This window comes from Nicotiana attenuata, unplaced genomic scaffold, assembly GCF_001879085.1.
Source record: "Nicotiana attenuata strain UT unplaced genomic scaffold, NIATTr2, whole genome shotgun sequence".
NCBI classification, from domain to species: Eukaryota; Viridiplantae; Streptophyta; class Magnoliopsida; order Solanales; family Solanaceae; genus Nicotiana; species Nicotiana attenuata.
In genome coordinates this window covers 182,124-203,495 of record NW_017671019.1, presented here as the reverse complement: position 1 = coordinate 203,495, position 21,372 = coordinate 182,124, and the positions used below count along the sequence as shown (strand labels likewise).

Here is a 21,372-nt window from a genome sequence, read left to right as displayed (position 1 = left end):
GGCTATTAGGGTTGGGAATACATCAAGGTAAGGTAACCTAAGGAATCGAGTTGGGAATCAAAATGGACTCAAGGATAGGAAGCTAAGGGTGCTTGCGTTACGACCCCTGGAGACGTCCGAGCTCCCCAAGACATGATTGGAGACAGTGAAATTGAGGCATCGTGAGGGGCTCGCAACGCGTCAGCCGTGGACGTCCCACACCTGAAGTCTATTGAAGGCAAGGTCGGCCCTCACTTCTCTCATTTCAATTTTTGCTCAAGCCTTGGGAGCTCTCAAGACTTTATCGCTCCAACATTCCACGCACCCACTAAGATAAGATTTACCCATGGATTTGTATTAATTTTAATACTTAACCACTAGTATTAACACCTCTTACCCATAAAATTTATAGATTTTCAAGAAATTATCCCAAAAGCTCAAATGAAGAAATTTCTAGGGTTTATGACAAGAGGTAAATCTAAACTTTATTTATAACTTTTATGGATAGTTTATGAGTATTTGTGGTAGATATATATGTGGGTGGAAGTTATTGATTGACCATAAATGCAAAACCTTAGAGATTACATTAATGGAGTTTGTTAGTTAGTGAGGGCGACGTGAATAACGGTGATGGGTCTTTAATGGTGGACATTACATGGTTCAAATAAACTTGTTAATGTTATTGTTAGAGTTATTCAAAGTGGTTTCACTGACTATCCCTAATGGACGATAGGGAACTTTTGTGATTTGAACTCCTATTCTCTAGATAACTTGATTATTATGGATTTAAATGAGTAGTTATTTATCAGAATGAGTTCGATTATTATGGATTGAGCCATTTAAGGAAGAATTAGTCTCTCTTCACATGCATTGCACGTGTATTTTTAAATATATGTAAAAATATTTAATGCATACAGACAAAAGATATTTGCTTTTGTTTACTGATTTAAACATACCAAAAGTTAGCGTTCTAATGCAATCATAAGACCCTTTACAAATAAAAATAAAAAGCATACTCTGCAACCAACTCTATCTCCATTTTTTTTAGCCTTCATACTATCAATCAAACTTTAGTATATCGCCCTTATGAAATTTGATTGCTTCAATAGACGATGTTAGAAGCAACATTTTTTTGATCAACTTTATCTATTTTGTATCCTTCAATCATGTATAACAATATCAACTGAGCCTTGTCATGATTTATCTCTCAAGGTTGATTGCTCTTCTCTGCGAGAATATTCAATTCTCGCTCTCTAACTTACTGCAGATGTCTTGCACAACATCTTTAACTTCTTCATAAACACCTATAAGTGTTATTTATTTATACATCGATAGATTGAACTCTCATTTGTGGATATATATGAAAAGTTGAATTGCATGACGAACTATTTTTTATCTATTGAATAAAAATTAGCTAATCAAGTGAGATAAAATTCAGGAAAAAGGTCCGTATATCTCTATAATGTTTAAAATTATTTGTTTTCTTATTTTTCAATAAAATCTTAGAGCTTGATATCTTTCCCGTGTCGGCATAATCATTTCCTAACGTTGCGTTTTACATCAAGGAAGTCTCTTTTCTCTTCCCATTTAACTGAATGAAATTTAGATAATAGCAATATACAAAGAAGCATTTATAATACGTGAAAACAAAAGTCTCTCCACCTATTCCGTTGTTCTCTTATATAGTCGTTATTCTCCAAGTAAACACTGAAACATGTCTACTAAAAATGATCTAAGAAAAAAGTAGCATCAGATATCTACTAAACATTATCAGAATGAGAAGAAAATATAATCATATGTCGCATGGATTTCATGATTAATTGTTCGTACTCTTTCATTAATATATACCTAATTTCCAAAATTCTTTAGTTCTAATATGACCCAGTGGCGGAGAACGACACTTTTAATTTCAATTTCCATAAGGATTCTCGTTCCATATCTCCTCGGTCACTACTTGGATGAGTCATAGTATAAAATAAACCAGAAAAATGACTAAGAGACAAAATAGAAGGATCATGGAGACTTCTTAATTAACGAAATGAAAAGTCAATGAACATAAAATCACATACCATTGTCTGTGAATTGGTAGACTAAATTTACAAAGGAGATCAAATAGTTGCACGAAAATATTAGACAAACTTGCTTTAAGGTATCTCTTTTGCATGACCATATACCACTACAAGAAAAACGGCCTTTAAGGAAGGGAAATCTGGTCCTTAAAAGCCAAAATCTGGTCCCAAAAGGGTATATTACGACAGGGAAAAACTGGTCGTAACCCGTCGTAATAGCCTCCGCCGCAAAAAGTAATTAACGACGAGTCTAAAAACCTGGTCGCTAAATCACTTTAGAGACGGGGAAAAAAACTGGTCGTGAAATACTTTTAGAGACCACATTTCTCGTCCCTAATAGGCGATGAAAAAATATTTATTCCTGTCGTGAAATCTTTTTAGCGACCAACTGTATCAGGTCCTAAATTGCCTTTTAGGGACGGACAGAAAACCTGGTCGTGAATAACATTTTGAGACTATATTTCTCGTCCCTAATAGACGATGATAAATATATATATTCCCTTCGTTAAATCGTTTTAGCGACCAGCGCCAACTTGTCCTAAATTATCTATTAGAGACCAACAAAACATCTGGTCGTTAAATCATTTTCACGACCAACCTTTAACTGGTCCTAGATTATTTTTAGAGACGACGTTCCTATTTAAGATAATTTTGTAATTTAGCAAAATATTCATGGTATATTAATAACCATGAGTAGTCCTAAAAGCTCAATGAAACAAAAAGTAATTTTTATCAATAAATATCAAATTGTTATCGAAAAATCTAGATATAAAAAGATAAGATATCAAGGTCTAATCCAATGATGATGTTACTTTCTATGTTTTCTCAACACCTCAACAAAAAAAAAACTTAGCTATCATCCTGCGCTGGACTATGATATCAAGTTTTGCATAACATTTTTAGCAAAATAAATAATGAGCTTGTGCATCTTCTAAGCTTGCATCTTGACTTGTAGCTTCAATCTTCAAAACCTGTAAGTACAAAAGATTGAAAAAAAATGATAAACAACTATTGGTAAAATAACATATATAATTTAAAATGAGCAATAGTTAAATCGCTTACCCCAAAAGCAGTCTAAATTCACGAGGTGTTATCCAGCAACATCAACAAGGCTACAAGAATATAAGAAAAATTAATTAGAAAAGCTTTGGAATGGTTAATCTTACTTTGGTTTGATAAATTCCAGTAAGACAATTCGAGATTTACCATTCGAGATTGACCAAGAGCCTGGGAAGTTCAGTTCAATTCAGGCATTCAGGTTGTGAAAATTCAGTCAATGACAAAATACTACTGTTTCATCATTACAGTCATTTCAAACTTCAAAGATTCTAATTTAGGAAATTGCTGTATTTGGCAGACATCTACCAGAGATGCTAGCGATAAGATGTAGTAGAAAGGAGCCAAGTCCATCATGTGAAAAGTGTGATACCTTAACCAAAGTAGCTACCCCAAGCACTTGCAAACATTCATCTCTGGTAATGAAGCCCAAAACCAGTTAAAATCTTTGAAAGATCGTTAATATTTGCATCTTTTAAAAAACTACTTATGTCACTTGACAAGCACAAAGGAATGGATAGCTTCTTAGGAAACTAGCATGAAAGATCGTTAAAGCTATGACAGCACCAAAATAAATCTAGTATTTGAACCTGGATACCAGCAGTAGAGATCTACTTGATAATGCAACCAAATAATCTTACAGGAAACAGTCAGGTACCATACCAAAAGAAAAAAAGCAGAAAGCACAATTTCAATATTTGGCTCTTAGTCAAAATCATAGCCATTTGTAAGAGATCTTGAATTTTTGTTTGCGGTTACTGTAGGAGATGGGCAAATTGAGGCTACACGTTTCAGTGGAGCAGCAGGCCTAAAGGTAGTTGTTGATCGAGCAGATGCACCTGTGAAAATTGGGAAGTCTACAAATGATCATATTGCAACTGCTGATCGAAGAGTTTCTACAGATTGTAAGGTGGTCAATGTAGAGGATAAATGTACAAGTGCTCAAACTGAAACTGAGTAGGAGACTCTGGCACAATATGTTGCTGAGGACCAGATTTTAGACAGTAAAATGACTGGGCAAACGGGTGTTGGTATGGAGGTGAACACTGGTAAATCAGTTGGTGCAGGTAAGGGTACTAATACAAATACTAAAGAGGGGGTTTGGAACGTGGTTTCAGCAAGAAAATCACCTACAAAATAGGTGGTATCACTAAGACAAAAACCAGCAAGTTTTCGAGCTGCAACTGGGGTGGTTAAAACTAATGCTGATCGAGCAACAGATGTAGTGGTAGGACATGTTGACAAATATGGAAGTAAAGCAGCTACTGCATGTTCAAAGTTGGAGGCTACTGTAGCGTTGAATATGACTACTGATCGACCAAATGTTGGGGCTACCAAATCTACTGCTGCACTTGTTGATTTTGTTGAAAAACTAGCAGGTGACGTGGAGACACAAAATGGTATGACTACTGCAGGTCAGGTTTTTGTAGTTAACAAGGTGCAAGAAGAAGTTGAGACCAAAAATGCAGTCATTTCATTTGGGCACTCGCCTACACATTCTGGAAACTTAAAGCAATGCCAGGTTTTTGGTCGAGCACCTGAAATTTCCAATAGCAACTGTATAAATGTAGGGAACTTTAATGTTCCAAAAGATGGGGCTAAGGTTGATGGTACAACTCAGATGTTAGCTGAGAAAGATTGGACAATGGTGTCCACCAAAAAAATCATTTCAAATAAGAACATGCAACAGTTTGTGAATGATACAGCAGAACACAAGGCAGTGGCTGAACAACATGAAAATTGCAGTCCTCGACCTGCACCTATTTTTGGTAATATAGGTTTCATTTCACCTGCTAAATCAGTGGAAAGCTCTGCAACAAATAATACTACAGGTGAACAACTTGAGGGGCAGCAGATACATTTCCAGCTGCATCAATCTTTGATGGGCAATACTGGGACAGTTCCAGATGCAAACACAATACCAGCAGCACGAGATGATTGCGCAATGGTAGGTACAAAACATGATGCAACAGATGTACATGATATTGGGATGTCCAAACAACTAGTTCCAATTACAATCAATGATCAAGTAGGGCCAGGCAGACTGGATTTGGTTAAAAAAGTAGGTGCTCGACGAAATAAATCTTTGAGTAATCTGGAAAAAGAATTAACAAACACCCAAGCTCATAGTTCGAATGCACCTTTACTACACTTTTCCAATCCTCAAGTAGAACAAATCATCAAAGATGTTCAAAAAGAAATGATGCTGAATACTACCATGCTTAAACAGCCTTTAGTCACATTGAACACCTCTGTGTTTGATATCCCCTCTCAATCAGTTAATTCCTATGGGGAATTTGAAGGTGAACATGCCTTGTCAACTGGGAACAACAATGAGATCATTCAAACAAAGGTGAAGGGGATGGCTATTAATTCTAAATTGTGGAAAGAACAACGTGAGGAGGATGATGAAGAGGAGTGGGGTGATGGTTTTGCTGGATACTCATCGGAAGAAGGAGACCACGAGGTTGATCAAGCTACAGGAAATCCTCAACCAATAAAAGAAACTTCAACAGACTAAGGCAGCATGTAGAAAGTTCCACTAATAAGATTAAAAAACATAAGCTAACCAAACATTAATATCCTAAAAACCATACTTGAATCACTTCAGTTCTGTAATATAGAAGTTGACTATACACAAATCTTGAATAAAAATTAAAAAGTTGGGTATATGGTGACTAACTTGGTCAGCAGACAAAAACAGTGGTCATTCAGTTGAAATAGGCGATGTCGTCGTAAGCGGGACATGTGATTGTTGAGCAGTGAACTTCTAAGGTAGACAAACGCTCATTCAAGGATTTGTTTTTCTCATTCAATGATTTGTTTTCTTCTCGAGTTAAACGTAGCGCGGATAGTAATTCAGCCTTTGAAGAAGTTGCACCTTTCAAGTCTTTCGCCTTCACTCCACCCCTAAATCCAAACACATGGCTACGAGTTTGAGGTCCACAGCATTTTTCTACAATCTCTATGCTAGGTAGAGATGGATCGGCTTGAACTATTTCTTCGATTTGAGCCTACAAAATATATAAAAACACATTTAAAATCTGAATCCACCATAATTTCAAGTAATTTACATATTCAATTTACCAAACATACATGTTTTTCAATTGCTTCAGGTTCAACAAGCTTGTTATCTTTCTTACGGGTCTCAAAGAAAATTGTTGCCAAATCCGGTGGGTTGCCATCTTTTCCGCCCTTTATATCAAAGGCAAACATGTCAAATAACAGCTCGTAAATATTTTTCTTAGAAAAATCGAAATTTTATGATAATACCTTTAGATAAATGATCTCACGAATAGGCTTGCTACCAATATGATGAAGCATCTTCAACTTAGCTCGATTTGCTGCATTCCTGTTGCTTCTCGCCTATATTTGTGAAACATTAAGATTAAATGTAAGAAATTGGCCCTTGATGAGCATCTACTGACCCCAACAGAATATCAATGTGGACTTTGTTTACTCAAAGGCTACTTACTATCAAGTTGGCCCCTGATGAGCATCTACTGACCCCAACAGTAACAAGATTATTGGCTGAAGCAAATAAGTGTGACAAAATACTCCTCCACTTGAAGATATTTGCAAGTTTCTGTTTGGTTTGACTTAAACATATACATGTCTAGTCTGACAGCAAAAATGATAAAGAGCAGCAAAAATGCTAAAGACTAGTTTTACAAACTTTCTTTGCGACAAATAGCTTCAGAAATAAGTACTAGTATAACTTAATAGAGCTGATATTTATGTTGCCGGGGGTTGGAGTTTGAATTCATTCTGTTGATCTAAAGTTGAAGGAAGAATTTTGGTAGACAGTATCCATTACGTGAATCTGAATGTGGAGTTTGAATTCATTCTGTTGATCTAAGCCTTTTTATAGCTTCATCGTAGTTCTAACTTTTCTATTTCCCCTGTTTTGGTGCATGTGTCGTGATTCTTAAGCTGAAACTACACATCGAAACACATAATTCGATAACTCAAATAAGTGAAACTTAGACGAGAGTTCTTGTCAGCCATCATGTATATCTGAAAGGATCCAGACATAAGCTCTTGAAACATCAACTTTTCAACTGAAGTGCTAGGGAGGGGAATCAGGCTGCAGATGCTTTAGCGAAATAAATTATTAAATCACTAGGCATACCTGAAAACTTTCTGAAGAAAAATGTTCCTTTACTAACCACTCCCATTCTTTCTTGTCTACTCCCTTTGGAATATTCTTAAGAGCCTATTGGATTGGCTTATCCTTCACATATTTTGCATGCAAGTGTCCTCTCCATTTGTTCCATAACTCTTTCATCCATCCGAAGATATGTTCACGATGATCATTCATGTCAACACTCTCAAATTTATCCTATAATATTCAAAACATGAGTTAGAGTTAAATATTCAGTTTTAGTAAATAATCATGATATTGTGTTAGGAGCACATTAAACTGAATCTTTCGCATTTTGATACTCTGTTAGGAGTACATAATCTTGTATAGGACCCAGCACAAGGCATAAGCATAAAGGAACAGATAACATGGCATAAAGGAATAGATAACAGGGCATACGTATCTATGATAACAGAACACACAAGGCATAGGCATAGGCTACAAAGGAACAGATAGTGAACCACAAGGCATAGGCACCAGCAGTATCCTTGTTATCTTCAGTCACACACACTTCTCAAGATACCAAAATATATTATATGCTAAAAGTTCATGGCTGTTACAAACAGAGGGGGAAATACTTCGCTTTTTGATGTCAGGTTCAAGTATTCCATTTCTTGCATTTTTGTTCCTTTATATCGAGTTAAAAATTGGAAAGATTGAGGTTTCTTCTACATTCTATCTGCGACTCAGGTGGACTTGGGCTTCTTCTGATGTCTTAGTTCATGCCAACAATCTTCTTAAGGAAGAACAAGTTGACAATGATCGCTTTATTTAACTGAGCGAGAAGTAACAATTTTTTTTTTGAAAAGGCAATGAAATATTTAGTTTATAAATGTAGCATGCTAGGATCAGCTGATGCAAAAGTTAAAATAGGCATCAACCTAAGCTACTCCAAGCTTGTCAAATTATAATATTGGCAACAGGGAAAAAGAGGAGTATTTACAGAACAGATCACCTCGGCAAAGTTGCAACAGAAATTTTGAGCTACTGAATAATACAACTGGAGGATATGCTGGAACAAAAATGGAAAGACATCAAGCAAGGAAAGCTGCCCAGTTCGTACTTCTGGACAGAGACCATGTATGCACTTTTTACACAGACAATGTTGTGACTGAAACTGGTTCTAAAGAGGGGTAAAAAAGCAATGTGTTTCTAAATAAATTGGGCATCCAGTTCTCTAATGAGAAGGAGCTATTGTCGCACGACGTTCAAGCAGTCTAGCTAAATTAATTGCCGATTAAAAATATTAACAATTATCGGTCAGAGATTCGTTTCACTCGTTGTGATTCCTACATAGAGGCACAAACAGGAACACATGTATTCAACTAAATGATATGCATCTTCACTGTATAAATATCTAGCTTACCTCAATAGCTGCCCACATGTGATTCAGCTTTTCTTTTTTAATATCATTCCACGATGATACTCCCAACGGACACATATTACGGTCACGAACGATTCTTCCCAAGTGCCTCGAAAACAGTTTGCTATTTGTTCCAACTGTTCGATTATTGTAAAAGGTTACTTTCAGCTTTTGTCCGACTTCAAGTGATGCAACTTCTTTGCACTTGTTCCTCCCTCGAACTCTCTTTACCTTTCCAGGATTAGATGAAGAACCTACAGCTACATAATTTGGTAAAAAGTATAGCAATAAAATTCAGTTCTATAAATTAATCACATATTGATTCAAAATATCATACCTGTTTCAGTTGCTTGAGTGTGTTGCATAACTTGATCAGTAGATGGAGGCAATGAAATATTGGTTTGCATATGCTCTTTCTCAAGAACCAAGGAGTTTTTATCCATTGTTCGCATTTCTTGGTTAGAAGACATGGTAAATTCGATCTTGTGCTTTTAGAAATCCCTAAAGATGAGCACAAAGATCTAGGAGTTTCCCGTCCCTTCCCTATAGAACCTAGACAAAAAAACCATTTTAGTTTGGCATTTAATTTTAGTAATATATGCAATTAAAAATACCACAGATTTGGAAAAACTTACTTGCTTCAACTTTTTGGGTATATTGCTTAACTTGATCAGTAGATTGAGGCAATGGAATATCAATTTGCATATACTCTTTCTCAAGAACGATAGAGTTTTTATGTATCGTTCCCGTTCCTTGACTAGCAGACATGGTAGAGCTTTTAAGCCCTTGTCCTCGTCCCTTCCCAACAGCACATTAAAGAACAAAGATAACTCAATAAGCGGTTCACACACTTCTTTGGACAACATACCACGAAGTGCAAGGGGGAGTATATGTTGCAGAAGAACATGGCAATCATGACTTTTCAACCCAGATATCTTGAGATCTTTCAGGTTCACACATTGAGAAATATTAGATGAAAGCCCATCAGGAACCTTTAAATTCTTTAGGAATTGGCGTAATTTGTGCTTACATTCAGGAGGCAATGTGTAGCATGCAGTTGGAACTTCAACTTTCTCCCCTCTTTGGATGGGGTGCAATTCCGGCCTAATATTCATGTCTTGCAAGTCTAAACGTGTTTTAATTGTATCCTTGGTCTTTCCTTTGACATTCATGATTGTTCCCATAATATCATCACATATATTTTTTTCAATATGCATAACATCCAAATTATGTCGCAACAAGAGAGACTTCCAATATGGAAGTTTAAAAAAAATACTTTTCTTGTTCCAATTATCCTTTTGATTTTCATGTGATATCTTCTTCCTTTTCTTTGGATCCTTTGTTAACTGTATCCCTTCAAGATCTTGCACTTGATTAATAATCTCAATACCAGAACGCATTTTTGGTGGGAGCCTTTTCTCTTTTGTACCATCAAATGAATCCTTGTCATTTCTCCATTTGTGGCTAAGAGGAAGGTAGCGTCGATGACCCATAAAGCATTGCTTCTTACTATTAGCCAATCGAATTGAGGAGGTGTCTTTATTGCAACATGGGCATGCCAATTTTCCTTTTGTACTCTATCCAGATAAATTTCCATAGGCTGGAAAGTCATTGATGGTCCATAACAAAGAAGCATGCAACTTAAAATTCTGTTTAGATGATGCATCAAAGGTCTCAATGCCAACTTCCCACAACTCCTTCAATTCCTCTATTAAAGGTTGAAGATATGTATCAATTGCATCTCCTGGACTATCTGGACCTAGAATAAGCATTGACAAAATAAAATTTTCTTGTTTCATACACAACCAAGGTGGTAAATTATAAGGAATAAGAACCACAGGCCAAATGCTATATGAGGTTTTTGAATTCCGGAATGGCTGAAATCCATCACTAGCAAGTCCAAGTCGGACATTACGAGGCTCAGCCGCAAATGAAGGATGAAGTTCATCAAACGACTTCCACGCCATTGAATCAGCTGGGTGCCTCATGATTTCATCATCAACTCTTTTATCCTTATGCCATGTCATTAAAGTAGATGTCTTTGTAGACATAAACAATCTCTGAAGCCTAGGCTTTAATGGAAAATAGCGTAAAGTCTTTGATGCTATTTTCTTACCTTTTTTATTCCTTGTTTCCCCGCTATGTCTATCTATTTTCCATCTAGACGCTCCACAAACTTTGCAAGAATCAAGTAAGCTATCCTCCTTCCAATATAACATGCAATCATTAGTACAAGCATCAATTTTCTTGTAGGAAAGGCCAAGGTCTTGAATTATCTTCTTTGCCTCATAATATGATTTTGGCAAATCGGCACCATCAGGTAACAACTCCTCTTTTAACATTTTCAATAACATTGAAAATGACTCATTCCAACGACCCATACTTTTGATGTGAAGCAATTTAATCAAAGAGGAAAGCTTTGAAGCTTTTGAATTTTGGTACAGTGGCTGCTCGAAATCCTTCAATAGCCTGTAAAATCTTTTTGCTTCAATATTTGGTTCCTCCTCAATTAAATCATCACAATCAGTGTTCACAGTTCTTCCATCAATATTAGAATATAGATCTCTCAACAGTTCTTCTACTTCATCTTCACTTTCACATTCTTCTAGTTCATCACCATCTTCATCTTCCGATTCTGACAGTGGCTCACCTAAATTTTCCCCGTGATGATACCAAAATGTATAATTTCGAATTATTCCATATACTTTCAAATGTGTCTCAACTGTCTTACGAGTTCCTAAAGTTGTGTTACAACATTTGACACATGGACATCGTATTTCATATTCTTCTCCTGTTTTCTGAAAAGCATAATCCAAAAACTTTTGCACTCCGATTAAGTAGGCTTCATCGAGCCGATTATCAACAAGTTGCATCCATTGCTTACTAGGTGCCATAACCTTAGAGAGTAAATAAAAATTACATTAAAAAAATAAGATAAAAGCTAAGAAAAATACTACGATGCACACTACTTGTTACGATCAAATGAACACGACTGGTTCTACTCTAAGGTCGCACTTTCTAGTCGACTCGAATCCTCTGTTTTCTGTTAATACATAGCAATATACAATCAGATGACACTAAGATAAATAATAGATTATAAATTAACTTGTAATTAAAGATGTTGGTTCCTAAAACATGCATACATGGTTCCTTCTAGCCTGCTCCGAGATCGAATTAAGTACTTACACCAAAGAAAAATATAAATACTTTACGACACAAGATCATCCAAAATAGTCGTGCGCGACTAAAAAACTACTTCTTGCTAGTTAGTGTGAGCTCATGAATTTCTCTAAGTTCTTAACATGTATCATGATTCATGTTTCCTGCTATTTCTTTTTTCTTACAAACAAACACCCATATCCTAATGCTTAGTTATTATATAAAGGAAAATATATGTGAATACACTGTTAGTTGTACGTTTGACATTACTTGGCTCATAAACTAATTTCTCCTTATAATTATGGATGATGAAGAAAGAACAGAGAAAAATAAAAACTTTTTTCATATGTAAATACATACACCAATATGTATGCTGGTTTTTTAGTTCGGAGGTACTGTGTAAGAAGTTAATCTGTTGTATTATCGTCAAACGTCTCTACTCAAAAATAGGTTCGACGATCAAAGTCAATAAAAGGAATGACATCTCAAATATTCTCTAATTTGAATCTCTGTTTCTTGTGCAACCATTGCTACTCTAGTTCTTCTTTACTTCCATACATCTCAAATATTCTCTAATTTGGAAGTGATGCGTAAGCTGCTGCACAAGCTTTTATTGGTTTGTATTTCATGAAATAATTAGCTTTTTCAAAACTGGTATGCGCTCGGAATGAAATAAAATTCTTCAGACAATACGCTACAAACTTGAATACACATCAGAAAATTAAACAATCATATCAGGAAGCCCAACCCAATAATCTTTCCATTGATTATATAAAAGAAAAAATAAAAGATAATGAAATCTTACCAATTTTTTAATGTTAGAGAAGAAGAAGAAGAAGAAATCAGCACACTTAGAGAAGAAACTGAGCAACTTGAAAGAGGAGGCATACCTTGAGAAAACACAATCTGTGGAGATTCGGGCAGAGCTTCAAACACGACCAGATTCACAATATGTTTTTGAGAAAACACAGATAAACCACCGGAGATTAGGGCAGAGCTTCACACACGACCAGATTCCACAATTTGTTTTTGAGAAAACACAGATAGACCACCAAAAATTAGGGCACAGCTTCACACAAATCGGCGCTAAAGCTAGGCGGAATACAGAGGGTACTATGTTTTGAACTTTTGATGCGGTAAGGTCTTTTTTTAGTTTTTAGAACCTTTTACTTTTAGTTTTGGCGCCTAATTTTTAGAAAATAATAATTTTTTAATATTTTATATTAGATTTGGCGGCAGTCTCTCACACTCAAGGCCTCTCAATTATAATTTGGGACCAGTTACTATTTTTTAGGGACCAGATTTAATACCTTTCGCAATATAATGTAGCATTAAGGACCGCAATATAGACTCGTCCGAATACATATATTATTAGCGACGGGATTATTAACTCGTCCATAAAAGTTGGTCGTAAATAAGGCTTTTTCTTGTAGTGATAGTTGGCCAGTTCACATTGTAAACTTGTATTATCTATCCAAGTGAAATCTTCATTTAATTCTATTGTAACATATGAACTTCCATGCAAGTCTTAATAGCGGTTTTTTTTCTTGCAGAAGACCTTATGGTCATGCTTGTGTGTGGTTCTGATCTGCTTGAATCTTTCAGCACACCTGGAGTTTGGATACCTGAGCAGGTAAGTTCATTTAAAGGGATTTATCAGAAGCGAAATACTTCCTCCTTCATGTTGGATTGAAGTTTTGCTCTTATAAGTGTTGTGTAGAAGAAATATGGTATGCTTATTTGTTGATTTTAGAGGTCACGATCATATGTAGAGACTTTGGCTTGGGTTGTGTCAGGAGAGGTGGTCAGGATGTTGAAAAGATCATTGTTGGTGATGATATTTTGAATGAATATAAGGTAACTTCATTAAGAACTCAAAACTGCTGTCCCTTGTTCTCTTAGCAGCGAGGCTCTGTCCCTTCCTGCAAGAGTAGAAAGATCTATTCTTTGTCCTTCCTTGAAGGACGAGATGAGGATGAACACTTGCTCATTCCTGTTGTCCTCTATCTATGTTCATTTGTGATGAATTTTTTTCTTTCTGAAACAAGTGCTAGTTACAGATTCTCCAGCCAGTTGAGGGAGATCTTGGCTTCATTTGAATATAACTTATAAGCAACACAAAAACCTCAAGATGTCTTTAAAAGTGCTATAATGTATGTTTTTTTTTCATGGATTACTTATTAAAAAAACATTATATGAAGCAGACAATTGTTATTCAATTTATATCTAATATTCTCTTGTGATAGAAATCTTTCCGGTTGATACTATAAATTCTGTTATGAGTTCAAAACAGCTATCCTTATACAATTGCATTCTACAAGCGTATTTCCAGTGATCGGGGTTCAAAGTGTTGGCCGACCAAATATTAAAATTCCAAACGGCCTTTAACATCTTGCTTTTTATGGGATCGATATGGTATGTTAAAAATAATATTTTAAAGGTATCTTTGGTGTATTCTCTATATATATTTAGCTAATGTATAATTTGTTTTTAAAATTATCTTGTGTAAACTCTGTACTCAATCACCATCATATAAAAGTATGATGGCGGCAATATTTAACATCAATAATTTACGCATTTCCATGGTTAGATTTTTGTGGATCTTCTATGAATTTTTTTGAACCTTTTATCATGGCAGAAGTTGCGCATCGAATGTTGGGGCACAATATAGCACGGACCCTTACCATCATACTTGAAGCTCGAGGCTTTGCTCTATGAGGATGTAAATCTGTTGACATCCATAGAAACATTTGGATGTGCATACAAGATTTAAAGATAGTAAATATATTCTCACTATCCTAGAATTTCGACTTATCATTTCTAAGTGTTGGGTGTGCAATTAAAGTCTTGCATTAGTGGTAGCAAAAAATTTGGGAACCGACATGTATAAAATTTTTAATTATGTGTGAGCCTTGTTGGGGAAATAATACAGGCTTGACGCAAAGCATGCAATATCAATTGCTTGGTGTCATACTAGGAAATGCGGTAGAAAAATAAACGATCTATTCTCTTTTTTTACCATTTCATCATTGAGCTCATTGAGCGTACAATTAATATGAGTTTAGATTTGGTAGGTTAAGAATGGTGCTGACAGAGTGAAGGTGTGGGGTTCGGTTTACTTTCTCTTACGAGCTTAGAGACATCCCGTACAAGCTTAGACATGCACGTAGACAAGAAGAATCTAGTAGCGGGCAGTGGCGTCAAGGGTGTTCAAGCATCATCCTTCACCGATATGTTGAGTGCGGCAGTCAAGTGGTTCAGGATGTTTGCAGTGATATGTTGCTCGCGGTTTCCAAGTTATCTATCTATTTTGTTTCCCAAAATTAAACGCAGACCATCGTGCGTATGGTCTATTTGACTCTTTTTCAATTTAATTTTATTATAAAATAAAATAACTCTTAAAACTTAAAATTTAATATAAACATAAATCACTAAACTTAAAAGTAGTTTTTTAATTACAGGTTATTTCTTAAACAAATTTTACCATTTAAAAGTCAAGCTCTACAAAAATTACTTAAACAAAAGCTCTTGATGGAGTACAAATTACAAGCCCTCTTCACGCTCTCTTTTCTGTAATTTTATGCTTACTGATAGAATATATGAGTCCACCAAACTGTATAGAGACATGGTCTTGTAACAGTTCCCGCAGTACTAACTATTGTAACAGTAAGTAAATGACACGGAGGATTTTTATGTGGGAAAATTCCTGCTCAAGGGGATAAAAAATCACGACCTACACTGGTATAATTTCAACTTCACTACTGAGCAATCTTTAGATTACAACCTATTGTAACCTAGGGATTAAACTCTTAATCCCTCACAAACTTGTATTACACCTATTACAAGCCACTTTGCAACACACTTATTACCAAGACTTCAACTCATGGCTAACTCTAGTCACGACACAAACGCTACGAGTTTATGGTTTTTGAGGTTCCTAACTCGAGCTTCTAAATAAGCACAATAAGAATTACAATGAAGAACAAATACAAAGATACAACTCAACTAAGGACATACAAAAGACTCGTTATGGAACTGGTCCGTAGTAGTGGTGCACTTTGTTCTCGATACACTTGTGACTTTAATGCTAGATAATCAGATCTTGAATGCTTGAGAGAAATCACAAAATGTTCAAGTTATGTTTTGTTGTAATGCTCCTTGTTCATATGCTTTGGACGACATCACTTGGATGATGTACACACTTGGTTGGTACAAGGCCCTTCCCAATGGGAAGTGACTGCTTCATTGTTTCTGCACTGTAGCGTGCACAGTTGCAGGCAGTCTGTCACGACCCAATTTTCCCTCTGTTGGGTATCGTGATAGCACCTAGTCTTAGGGACTAGGTAAGGCTAACATTTATTTGATAACAATAATAATAATAATAAAGGAAAACTAACAGTCTCGATATAGAAGTCCTTACAAAGTTTACAATTTCCCCAAAACCGATAATACTAGTCATAAGCTCTACACAGTTTATTACAACTTCTAAATACAACTGCTTGGAAATGAGTAAGAACAGTTGAATAAAAGTAGGAAGGTGACTCCGAAGCCCGCGAACATTGCAGCAGGTTTACCTTGAGTCTCCTCGACAATGATCCGTACATCTACTAACAGTCAATACCTGGATCTGCACAAAAATGTGCAGAGGTGTAGTATGAGCACATCACAGCGGTGCCCAGTAAGTATCAATACTAACCTTAGTGAAGTAGTGACGAGGACTAGTCAAGGCACCACTGGTCTAATAAACTAAACAGGCATAAGTATAGAAATAACGGAACATAACATCTATCTAATGTCTACACGATATGGCTAACAACATAGCAACTACAATAAGGAAGAAAAAACGGCAAACAACAACGGAACACCATAATAATACACAGAAGGGTGGACGGAAACACAACCAAAATTCGGAAATCACAATACTGTAAGGACAAGTAATAACTCAGCACTGCAATAACTCCCACATCAGGCCTTAGCCAACAACTCCAATAAATTAATCAAAATCTTCAAGTGTAAACTTTCACTCGTAAGTTTTGTATTGTAAGCTTTAAAAATATAATCCTTTCCAATAGGAAATTCTTTTGAAATATACTTCCTTCAAATATAAACTTTTCAAATAGATATCCTTCAAACGTAGTTCTTTCAAAATGAATGCTTTTCAAATATACTTTCCAAATAATATCTTTCAAACATAGTTTCTTCAAGATAAATGCTTTTTCAAATATGCTTCTCAAATATACTTTTCAAAATAATGTCTTTCAAACATAATTCCTTCAAGATAAATGTCTTCCAAATATGTATATTTTTCAAGTAAATATCCTTCGAGTATAGGTCACCCTGTGACACCTAAGCATAGAAGATTAACAGCTCTGAACACAGATATATTAACAGGGGAATCTACCGGGATCCTGTCCTGTAGTTTTGAATTTATTATGCAATACATGAGGATCTCCCAGAATACGTCTGTAGTCCCAAAATAAATATGCAGTGCAGGGGGATCTCCCGGAATACGTCCGTTGTCCCTAATTAATATGCAGTACAGGGGGATCTCCCCGAATTCGAACGCGCGAATGAGTCCAAAATCACCGTAGGGAGCTGTTGACATTATCCTAAACTTATTCCGGAACCGTTTACACAAAAGTCAAATTGCAGTCAAATCTTACCGCTTGAGCTTCAAAAACTCGAATCCTTCTTCCAATTTGACTCCGAATTATCCGATAACTGAATCCAACCATGCACGCATGTCGATATACACAATGTGAAGCTGTTCAAGGCCTTATGCCATCGAACGGAGCTTAAAAACGACCGGTCAGGTCGTTACACAGTCACTTTCCAACTGTAGAGTTGACTTTGTACTGTTGTCAGGAAAACTCCAAGGGATCAGGTCCCTGAGTTGGTTCTTTTCTATCTGAAGTCATATAGCTCATATTAGCTTAAGTCCATTGCTGAAGAAATATAAGTGTGCATCAGGTCCTTTATCTGGTTCTTGGCAATAAGTTTGTTAGATCATCAAAATATAAATCTAAGATACTTTAAACCCATCAATTTTCCCCCTTTTGACGACGACAAACTTTAGAGAGTGACAACCATTTACAGAGCTTAATAAACCAGATAAAGTACCAGGAACTTCAAAAGTTCCCCCTGACTCTATGCTTCCCCCTTAATCAGATCCCCTTGCTTCAATTTATCTTCCCCCTTTTGGCATCATTAAAAATACATAAGCAAGCAATCAACGTAAAGAAGTCTAACTGTTGGCCCAAGTTCAGGTGAAGTTTTGAAGAATGACAAATGAACTCAGTCATGGACCAAGTCCATCAAGTGAGGCATAATATTTATCAACCTAGACATGTGAGATATACGTGAAGGAGATAAGTCTCAGTGATCAAGCAGCAATATCTCCTGAACTAATCGAAAAGGTTGCATATTGGATGAGGAGAGAAAGTATCCTCATGGGAAGAGGACACAATCCGGATAAAGGATAAGGTTGGAGTTTGTATTGTTGAAGGACTCAACTTCGATGGAAGATCAGCAATTGAGTCTCAATCAAACTCTGATTACTAACTCATTAAATAACAATGATTGTTCTCTTTTACAGTCATTGCACATACGTAGAAGTTAAACTAAATTGAGAGCAAAAGAGCAAGGCAATTTTGCAAGCAATTTATGTGAGATTTAAGTGTGCACTCCTGAAGTTACTTGAACGAGATAGAAGAACTAGTTCCATTGTGTTTACTCATATTCTAGTTCAATTGTAGTAGGTGGTTTAAAGTTGTACCTTTCCAGTTTTCATAGAAGCAATTGTATTAGGTACTTTGAGTATTCAAGTTAGAGTTAACTTGAAGGTGTCGCAACAGTCGAGATTGTGTGCTACACTAGGATTAGAGTTAATCCTTAGGTTTACAAAGAGTTTTTGTAAATGCTTTTTTGGCTCAGTGATTTTAGTGGAAGTTTGGGAAAATCCTACTGAGTAGTAGGTCGTGGTTTTTTCACCTTTTTAGCCAGGTGTTTTCCACGTAAAAATCTCTGTATTCTTTATTTTCTGTACTTTTAATTCCGCAAACAGTAGTAGTTAGAACACCTAGAAGAACCAGGTTCCTCTAGATCAAAAATTGGGCACCACACAAATCACCCCCTCTTGTGTGGTATTGACGTTTAGAACATCAATTGGTATCAGAGCCAGGTTATCCTTGAAGAGGCTAACACCTTAGGAAAAGATCAACATGAGTGCACCACCTAGGAACTGGGAAGGGCAATCCACTACCAGACTTCCACTTTTTAATGGACAGTACTATTCTTGGTGGAAGAATAGGATGAAGGATCACATCATAGGAGAAGACTATGAACTCTAGGATATAGTCACTGATGGTCCTTTAGCAACCACAAAGAAGAATGAGGAAGGAGTGGATGTGCCAAAGACAAGAGCTGACTGCACTGCTGAAGACCTGAAGAAGTGGGAGAAAAATGCTAAGGCCAAGAAATGGCTTGTGTGTGGACTAGGTCCAGATGAGTACAGTAGGATCCAAAGCTGTACTACCGCTAAGGAGATATGGGACACTTTGCAAGTAGCCCATGAAGGAACACCTCAAGTGAAAAGATCAAGAGGAACACTGCTATATTCTCAATATGAGAATTTTACTATGAAGGAAGGAGAAACTATCCAAGAGATGTATACTAGGTTCACTACACTGACAAATGAACTTAAGTCTCTTGGAAGGATTATTCTTGAAGAAGACAAGGTTGAGAAAATTCTGACAAGGGTTCTGCCAGACACATGGGAAAGCAAAATCACTGCCATTCAGGAATCCAAGAATATTGCTATTCTCAGACTGGATGAACTGATTGGAAATCTTACTGCTTATGAAATGAGAAGGCAAACCATGAAGATAGATACACCTAAGAAGGAGGAAGCTTAGCTCTCAGAATTGCTGAAGGTTCAGATCTGGCAGATGATGAGATGGCTATGATCACTAGAGATTTCAAAAAGTACCTGATGAGAAGAAAGGGTTCTTCAAGAGGTACAACCTTCAACAAGTCAAGAGCTCCTGAGAAACAGACCAATGAGGGTTGCTACAAGTGTGGTAAGACTGATCACATGATCAAGAACTGCCCTCAATGGGAAATTGAGTGGAAGAAAGAGAGGACTGAACGAAGGAACAGGAAGAAGGAACAGGTTCAACCAAAAAGGAACAAAGGTTCAACCAAGGCTATGGTTGCTGCTTGGGGAGAAACCTCAGATGAAGACTCAGAAGATGAAGCTGAAGAAGAGCAAGCACTGATGGCCATCGGAGAATCAGATGATGAACAAGAGGTCCAAGTGAAAGGGAGGAGCCAAATATGGTATATGGATAGTGGCTGCTCAAAACATATGACTGGGAACAAGGACCAGTTCCTTTCACATGAGGACTTGAAAGGAGGTAATGTCTCCTTTGGTAATGGAAAGAAAGGTGAGATCATTGGGGTTGAAAAGGTGGGCAAAATAGATTCTCATTCCATAGAGAATGTCTACCTGATAGATGGCTTGAAATATAGCCTAATAAGTGTGTCACAATTGTGTGACAGAGGTAACCTTGTGGCTTTTACCTCCACCAAATGCATTGTGATTAACCTTACCACTGACAAGATTGTTTTGCAGGGAAAAAGAGTTAACAATATTTACATTGTAGATTTGTCTACTCTCTCAGAAAATGAACTCACTTGTTTAAGTGTGTTGGTTAATGATCCCCTCCTGTGGCACAAAAGACTTGGTCATGCAAGTCTAAATCAGCTTAACAAATTAGTCTCTAAAGACTTGGTGATAGGGTTACCTAATATCAAGTTCAAGGAAGATAAAGGTTGTGAGGCATGTGCAAGGGGGAAGCAGGTAAGATCATCCTTCAAAAGCAAGAAAATGGTAAGTACAACCAAGTCGTTGGAATTGGTCCATATGGATCTATGTGGTCCAATGAGAACCATGAGCAGAGGTGGCAAGAAATATGTAATGGTGCTTGTTGATGATTATTCTAGATTTACCTGGGTTCTATTTCTAACCTCCAAAGATGAAGCATTTGACATGTTTACTGCATTTGTTAGAAAAACTCAGAAACAATTAGGAAATCAACTTGCATCCATTAGGTCTGTCATGGAACTGAATTTGAAAATTCCAAGTTTGCTGAATTCTGTGATGAAAATGGTATAGATCATAATTTCTCTGCCCCTAGGACCCCTCAACAAAATGGAGTAGTTGAAAGGAAGAATAGAACTCTTGAGGAAATGGCTAGAACCATGCTGCTCTCTAGTAAATTGCCTCACAGCTTCTGGGCAGAGGCTGTAAACACTGCATGTTACATAATCAATAGATGCATGACCAGACCTCTGGTAGAGAAGACTCCCTATGAGTTACTTAAAGGGAGAAAACCAAACATATCCCATCTTAGGGCATTTGGTTGCAAGTGCTATGTACACAATAATGGAAAAGACTCCCTAGGTAAGTTTGATCCCAGAAGTGATGAGGGAGTGTTCTTGGGATATTCTTCACATAGCAAAGCATATAAAGTATTTAATAAAAGAACTCTGTGTGTAGAAGAAAGTGTGCATGTAGTATTTGATGAAACTAACATTCTTTC

The 21,372-nt window shown here is 36.5% G+C and overlaps 1 protein-coding gene across 2 annotated transcripts; it reads right to left on the bottom strand.

Annotated features, from left to right (window-relative positions):
• Positions 1–5,995: 5,995 nt before the first annotated feature.
• LOC109205290 lies at positions 5,996–11,713 on the bottom strand. Of its 2 annotated transcripts, none has more exons than XM_019367991.1 (7): positions 9,247–11,713; positions 8,949–9,163; positions 8,615–8,871; positions 7,237–7,446; positions 6,378–6,470; positions 6,201–6,299; positions 5,996–6,118 (listed from the first exon to the last, which is right to left on the bottom strand). In XM_019367991.1, the coding sequence occupies exon 1, from the start codon at positions 11,503–11,505 to the stop codon at positions 10,189–10,191; it is 1,317 nt and encodes a 438-aa protein (XP_019223536.1). In that variant the 5' UTR covers positions 11,506–11,713; the 3' UTR covers positions 5,996–6,118; positions 6,201–6,299; positions 6,378–6,470; positions 7,237–7,446; positions 8,615–8,871; positions 8,949–9,163; positions 9,247–10,188. The 2 variants fall into 2 exon arrangements, with proteins under 2 accessions (XP_019223536.1, XP_019223537.1); XM_019367992.1 differs by having other exon boundaries at positions 8,615–8,865.
• Positions 11,714–21,372: the final 9,659 nt, after the last annotated feature.

Excerpts from the sequence above, each read along its gene's own strand:
- LOC109205290 (XM_019367991.1), bottom strand. The coding sequence starts at position 11,505 with ATGGCACCTAGTAAGCAATGGATGCAACTTGTTGATAATCGGCTCGAT.